The sequence below is a fragment of the Pediculus humanus genome, genomic scaffold (genome assembly GCF_000006295.1).
Source record: "Pediculus humanus corporis 1103172107460 genomic scaffold, whole genome shotgun sequence".
Lineage (NCBI taxonomy): Eukaryota > Metazoa > Arthropoda > Insecta > Psocodea > Pediculidae > Pediculus > Pediculus humanus.
The window spans coordinates 11926-20300 of record NW_002987080.1 but is presented as its reverse complement, the minus strand read 5'-3'; the positions used below and the strand labels follow the sequence as shown (position 1 = coordinate 20300).

Sequence of the window (8375 nt, the reverse complement as noted above, 5' to 3'; positions counted from 1 at the left end):
AAAAAATCAATAAAAAATCGATAAGTTTTCTTTTAAATAATTAACAATAATAATAATAATGATGATGATGATGATAATGATATAAAATGTTACCAAATGATTTTAGGTAAATTTACGACAGATTAACTGAAAAAAAAAATTAGTTTTTAAGGGATGTTGTTTAAAAAAAAAACTTTGCTCCTCCACCTCCCCCTTTCCCTTCTTCCCTCCTGTACCTCCTCCAAGTTTTCCTCATTGATAAACCCCCCCCCCTGATCTTTGTTGTTATTCGGTTTTAATATTAAAAAAAAAAATTATTTTTAATGTGTGTGTGTCGTTTGTCCCTTTTGAAAATAAAATAAAATAAAAGCAATTGTACATAATAAATACATAATAATAATAAAAATAGTAATAATAATAATAATGATAGATAATAATTTACGTACCCCCGAGTGATAAAAAAAATTATAATTATTATTATTATAAATTATTTTTATCGTGTTTTTTTAAAAAATTGATTTAAATGTCAAATTTTTTTTCTTCTGGATTTTATTATTATTATTATTTTCTCTTTTTATTTGTTATTATTGATTTTTTTTTTGCGATCACGTGAAAAATATATCCATATATATATATCGATATATCGATTTATCGATTTTTTTTTTCTCGAATTATTACCCTGAATTATGAATTATGAAAAAACGAGTAGGAATAAAAAAATTTTTAGTTTTTTTGTTTTCAATTTTTATTATCATTATCATCATTAACTGTTTTTTTTTGTAAATTTTCATACGTCATTCGTAGCGTGAAGAAAGAAAGAGAGAGAGATAGAAAACATAAAAAATGTTATCAATCGTGTTATCGTGCTTAATTTTTTTTTTTTATTATTACGTAATCAGAAAAAGTTTCGTAAAATAATCAAAAAGGAAAAATTTTTTTTTTATTTTTAGATTAAAAAAAAAAAAAAACATAAACAGATGATGATGATGAATACGTAATAAAATTTGATTAACGCCCCCCCCCTTGTTTTTCTTATAATTTTTACCTAAAAAATAATAATAATGATAATAATAATGATGATGATATATTTAACATTAATAATAATATCGAATTTTAATGTTGTTATAGGAAGTTAATAATTTTTTTTTTGTGAAAATTATATTTCAAACGTGTTTTAATTTTAATTTCGAAGTTCAAAGTTCAAAAAAAAAAATTTTTTTATATAAAAATTCCGTATTTCGTGGTAATAGAAAGAGAGAGAGAGAGGGGGGGAGGAATGAGAGAGTTGTTACGAAAAATTTTTATTTAAACACGAAAATCAAGGAGGAAAGTTGTTATCCATCCATCCATCCCTCCATTTTTTTTTTGTGCGAAAAGAAAGTTTTTTTTTTAAATCAAACAAACAGGAAATGACGAAACGATGATAATTTACGCGGTAAAACGCGGGATTTTCAAAAAAAAAAAAAAATGTTTAAAAATTTTGTTGTTGTTAGTTTTTGTTAACAAACGACCACCCAGTCAAAAAAAAATCTCATCGTACTTGAAACAATTAATTATCACGTGCCCTTGTGTGTAAAGAACCATCTCTCTCTCTCTCTCTCTCTTTCTATGGAAATATAAATAAATAAATAAAATTTAAAAAACTTTCTTTTATTATTGTATACGACTCGGTAATGGATTCGTTACACGGCGTGAAGTGAAAAAAAAAAAAAAAATTTTTTTTTTTTTATATAAAACTTCACCTTCCTTAATTACGTCACAGTATGTATTTCTTTGCAAGTCATTTAAGTCAATAAAAAATTTAAAATCGAGAAATAATAATAATAAAAAAAAAACAGTCATAGAGTAATAAAAAACAGAAAGTTTTACGATAGAAAATGATTTTTAATAATTATTATTATTATTATCATTAATTAAGAAAAAAAAAATTTTTGGAGGATGTAAAATCAAGTCGTTAATAATTAACCTAAGGTAAGTAAAGAGTATAAACGCTTAAAGTAATTTTTTTCTTCTTTTTCTTTCCCTGTCGCTTTTATGTGTGAATGTGCGTGTGTGAGAGAGATAGAGAGAATACAAAAATCCGTTGTTGGTATTTTTTTTTCTCTCTCTCTCTCTATTAAATAACGTCAGCAAATAAAAAAAAAAGTTATATAAAGTTAATATTGATGTCGTCGTTTCGTATACCATCACATGATGGATTTTTTTTTTCTATTTAAAGTAATAAAAAAAAAAAAAAAAGAATCAATGCCAACTGGCATGTTTGAAACTTATGACGACATGCCAACGATTTACTGCAAATTGAATGTTTTATTTGAGGCACACGCACACTCACACTCACGCATTTTTCAATTTATTGTATTTTTGTTTTTTTTTTTTTGCGATGATATAACTCACACAAACCGATTTTGTATCTTTTCATATTCGTATAAAGAATACTACTTATCGTCCATTAGTAATAATCCTAATAATAATAATAATAATAATAATAATAATAATAATAATAATTACGCACGCGCGTGATAATATCCGAATAAATCTTTATTAACAATCAATTAAACTGATCAAAGTTATTAAAAAAAAAAAAATGAAAAATAACTTTTCATACATTTATGGTGGTAAAAAAACTTTAAACTTTAACGTATTATCATTATTATTAATGATAATAATAATAATAATTAATTAAAGGGAAATTTATTTATGAGTAATAAAAAAAAAATTTTTTAATTATTATTAATTTTATTGATTTTTTATAATTTTCCACGCGAGACGTAATGAGACGGACATTCACACGAGCATAAAAACGACCGTTTTTCTTTTTAAGGTACGATTGAACCGTAGCAAAAAAAAAAAAAAATTACGTAATGTACAACAACAAATGTTTTTGCTAAAAAAAAAAAAAAAAAATTTCTGGGAAGGTGACAAGAAATAATCCAACGCCCATCAGGTGGAATCGAACCACTCCGTCTCACGACGGCCACAGGTTTGAAGCCTGCGCCCCGGACCACCGAGGATCAAACGGGCACTTATGCGAATCCATTTTTCCATATTTAAAATCGAAATCACTTCATTAATACATCCGCGAAATGAAAATTTTTCTTTATTTTTTTTTTCCAATTCGATTTGAAAAAAATTTTTTCCCCCCATTTTTTTTTTACTTGATTCAATCTACGCCTTCAGACAATTTTATCGAAATAAATAAAATTATTAATAAACGCGCACGTACCCACGTAAATTAATTTTTTTTAAAAATGCGTTTATATATAAACTTTTAACTTAACAAAATCTCTTTAAAACTATACAATAACAATAATAATAACAATAAATAAATTAATTACATAACTTATTAATCAAATTTATGTAATTAATATACATAAGTACACATCATATCGTTTTTTTTTGTTAAATATTATAAATTTTCCATTTACAAACCGACAAATAAATAAAAAACACAAAAAACGTTTGAATGAATAGAAATGAAAATAATCGAATGGCATTTAACAAATAATAATAATAATAATTAAATAGAACTTTATGAAATTATAAATTTTCATTCCGGAAAATTTCAATAAATGTATCAATATTATTATCGAATGTTATAAATTTTATACGTAAAATGAGAAGAGACGACAAACACAACCAACCATTTTCTAAATAATTTATTATTATTATTTATTGCCTATAACAATTTAAATAGTTTTATATGCATTAATTGAAATAATAATAATAATAATAATAATAATAATGGCATTTTCTTACTATTACTAGGATAACGACATTTTCCTTTGCCAAACCTTAAACAATCAATTATCTTCGCGTTTTAAAGAAATCTATTGTGATGATATGTACAAAGAGGGAAAATTCTAAGAATTTTCCGAAAACAAAAGAAAGAAAGAAGGGTTTTATAATTTTATAAGAAATTTTCCTCCCCCTCCCCTTCCTAAACACACATTATCACAAACAAAGGAGAAACTGGACAATGGTCAAAAATTAAAATATAAATCATTTTAATATTTTATGTCGTCGTTTTCTGGAATTTTCTTTTTTTTTTTTTTTTTTTTTTGCAATTGTCTTGATTTACATTCGAGTTATTTTGCATTTTATAAAAAAAAAAAACATTCGACGAATTAATAATAATAATAATAATTTGAAAAAAACCGTTACCCTTAAAAAAAAAAAAGGAAAATGTAATTAAAACGTTTGAATTCAACCCCCCCCCCCCAAAAATTTGTTATGAATTTTAAGAGAATAGATAAAATTAGACAAAAGAATTTACCCCAATCGTATATAAACATGAAATTTCTATTTTCAAAAACCATTTTTCGCAAAGCAAACTATTTAATTTACAAAATGATTATTTCAAGTATGGAAAAAAAAAAAAAAAAGAAAAACCCCTAACGACGACATTAGTAAAAAAAAGAAAATTCAAGCAATAAACATCGGGAAAACATTTTATTCCCGTTTATTTATTTACTTTTTTTTTTTTTTTTTCTATATTCAATATTAAAACGATTAAAATAATGACATTTCACATTATTATTATTATTATTATTTCCTTTTTTTTGTGGTTGTAAAAATTTCCATTTAAAATTTACACCCCAACGTACAATTTAGGGAATATTTCTATTGAATGTGATTCGCATTGTAAAATAACATTACAAAACTAATGACCTTTGAAAAAACACAAATGATAAAAAATGAAAACTTTTACTAAACGAATTTAGTTTTTTCTTTTTTTTTTTTTCAAATGATAATGATAATAATTTTTATGAGAAAATTTAAAAAAATAATATCATCATTGATTTAAATATGGCAATGTAAACAAAAACCTTAAACCTATATTACCTTATTACTAAACAACCTTTTTACTAAAAACTAATTTTATTAATTTTATGTAAATGTTTTGTTATTAATTAAAAGATGTGTAATTTTAAATTAAACTCTTAAAATTAAATAACAAAAATTTTTTTAATAATGATAATGATTCTCGTTGGCTGCTAATTGAAAAAAAAAAAAACCGTTAAAAACGATGCCATTTTTGTTCATTAAACAAAAAAATTTTTTCTCCTTTTCTCCAATATTAATTAGCAGAAAAATTAAAAATTTGACTATTTTTAACGTACAATATTGGTTAGTTAAACTAATAATAATAATAAATAATAACAATTTTTTTTATTTACTTTTAAAAAATTCAAACTAACATCTGTTTTAACATTTGGCCCAACTCATTTATAAATATTAAGTAATATCATTATTAATATTTCTTTTTAAAGAATATGTTTGGATTTTAAATTAATATTTTAATACTAATCATTATTATTATTATTATTATACTTTTTTATTTTAACATTTCAATTCTTTAATAAAAAATTAACAACTTTAAAAAATTTTTTTTTTACATTCACACAAAGAAAACTCGATAATTTTAGAAAAAAATTATAAAATTTTGTACAATTTTCTTGTTTGATTTGTTTAAAAATATATTTTATTCACAGTAATTAATTGTAATTAACATCATTAATTAATAATTAACTGTTTTATGTAAAATTTTTATCTTTAAAATGATTCTGATCGAATAAAACATATATGGTTTTCTCTTTAAATTAATTCTCGTTTTTAAATGTTTACATATTGTTATTTACATAATAATGCATCTTTATGTTAATACCATATTATTTAATAACTTAAAACTAATATTAATAAAGCCATTTTTTTTTAAAGCTGAAGAAAATTATACTCATTGAGTTTTGATAATTATGATTATTTCCATGTTGATGTACAAATTAATTTGTGTGGTTTTCATGCTTCTTTCTTCATCGACAATATTAATACTGGTAAATATATCTGAAAAATAAATTTTTGGATTTTAATGCATGGTTAAAATTATTTTTTTACATAATAATAATTAAATATGTATGTTGATTCAGTCAACTTTTAAAAAAAAAGTGTTAATTTATAAATTATTTTTAAAAGAAAAAACGAAAAAACTATTAATTGCAATTTTTGTTGTAATTTAATTTCAGAATGTGTATTTTCGAAGATGTTTAACTGTTTAGATAGGATTACAAACTTAACTTCGAGTAATGTTTTTCTGGAACTGTATAATATAATAAAAAATAACAAGCTCAATTAAAAAATCAAGGATAATTTATAGGGGTAAGTAACTAATATACTACAGATTGTTAATTCAACAAGTTAAAACCAACAGCCGATAATTTTCATCCAAAATTATAATCATATGTGTGTATGTATATATGCATAAAGGTTTTTAAAAGGAGTTGAATTGTGTTCGATTAAAGCAGCAAAAACAAATAGTTCATAAGTTACATACTGAAAAATAATGTGACAAGTTTATTGAAAAACTGAAAATGTGTTGAGTAGTAAATTAATCTATAAAAATTAATTTTACAGATTGAAATACTTACTACATATGGATATTATTTGTATGTAGTATGATGGTTAGAGTATAATGAATAGTTGAATTTTTTTCATGATAATAATAATAATAGAATATTAAAATGCAATTCAAATATTATACATTTTAAACTCTATACATTATTATTATTCACGATAATACTAAGTGATAATAAAATATATATTATAATATAAAACATATTTATATTAATAAATAACCTTGAGAATCAAGTCGGCCATTTTTACCATAGAGTTAAAGAATACTTTAATGGTTCCTGGTTGGTTCGAGGTTTTCTAAGAAAGAATTTTTTTTTAGTTTTTTATTAAATATTTATTATAAATAAATTAAAAATTTATTTTAAAATTATATTTAAGTGATATTTAAAGTGTTTTCAATTTACGGGACTATTTTTTTCAAGCGAGTAATTTATTTTTACGTAATAAAAGTGTTTATTAAAAATGTTTAGTGAAAAATAAATTTATATCGTGGCACAAGAAAATTATTACAAAAGAGGTACAGTTACAAATTATTATAATATTTTTTTTTTTATTAATTTCCAAAAATAAAATCTACTGTAATTTTTTTAAATAATTTTATTAACGTTTGTAATATGTAGATAATAAATTTTTACTAAAAAATTTACTAAAATTTAGGTATGTCTAACTCTGTAACCGGTTGAAAAAATTTTTAATTCTTTAATTTTTTTTTTTATTTATTTTAAATTTTAAACTTTTTTATTACAAAAAGAAAGAAAGTAAAACATATCATTTTTCTTTATCTATATTATTTACAAAAAAAAAAATTATTGTTATGACAACTGTAATTTTTAATCACATAATAATAATAATAATAAAATTTATATATGTATAAAAAAAACGGTAAAAAATCTATCTAACTATCGACTCTATGGCTCAATTTTTTTTTTTTAAAACTACTTTTTAAAATTAAAACAAAATAATAATAATAATAATAATCAAAAATATTACACGTGTGTTATTTTAAAAATAAAAAAAAATGTAAATAAAATAACAAAAATAAAAATTTTTTTGTTTTATTTCTGTTGTTCAGATTGTTATGGTTGTTGTTGTTGTGGTCTTTGTTGTTGTTGTTGTGGTGGTTGTTGTTGTTGTGGTTGAGGTTGTTGTTGTGGTCTTTGTTGTTGTTGTTGTGGTTGTGGTTGTTGTTGTTGTTGTTGTTGTGGTTGTTGTTGTGGTTGTGGTTGTTGTTGTGGTTGTGGTTGTTGTTGTGGTTGTTGTTGTGGTTGTGGTTGTTGTTGTGGTTGTTGTTGTTGTTGTTCACTCACGGCTTCTTCTGGTACGGTAGGAATGCTTTTGCCTACTTGTTGTGTTTCCCCTTCCGGTGGTTCAAAACGTGGCTCCCTGCTTCTTGAATAATTCATAGAACTTAAAAATTTATGACTCATTGCAAGTAAAACATAATTAACAATAGGCGTTGTGATAAGTATGGCCAAAACTACTGTTTGCTTAACAGTTTTTAAATCTTGAACGTATGTATGTGCAGAGTCGTATATGTAAACTTCATTAAATTCAACTCCGTAGGGTAGTAGAGCCTAAAAAAAAAATAAATTTACAACCGACAATATCCGCCATTTTAATTTTTAAAATAACGATTTTTATTTCATATTTAAACGTATTTAAATTAATTAAATATAACTTAACAATTCAAACTTATGTTTAAGTACAAAATCAAAATATTATGCATATTTTTTTTTTTTTTTTTTTTTTTTTTAAATTAATAAAATAAATTTATTGTTATATTTTACTTGAAAAGTTCCCTTTGATAACCAAGCAATGCAAATGAAAAATTTTTCATTTTGAGTTGTTTTGAATCCTCTATCAAATAATGAAAAATAAGTAACTAATTCTTTTACCTAAAAGAAAATAATAATAATAATAAATTTTAATAAATAAATATATATTTTTCTAATACATTCACACACGAATATCATATCATTTTTTTAAAA

At 22.4% G+C, this 8375-nt stretch overlaps 1 protein-coding gene across 1 annotated transcript in view; it reads right to left on the bottom strand.

Moving 5' to 3' along the window:
- Positions 1-7050: 7050 nt before the first annotated feature.
- Phum_PHUM113300 (uncharacterized protein) overlaps positions 7051-8375 on the bottom strand; it is a gene marked incomplete at both ends in the record, with an annotated part of 4707 nt that continues 3382 nt past the window's right edge. Inside the window, 2 exons of the mRNA XM_002424097.1 lie at positions 7051-7056; positions 7695-7961. Coding sequence (XP_002424142.1) covers positions 7051-7056; positions 7695-7961 — 273 coding nt within the window. The remainder of the gene's footprint in view (positions 7057-7694; positions 7962-8375) is intronic.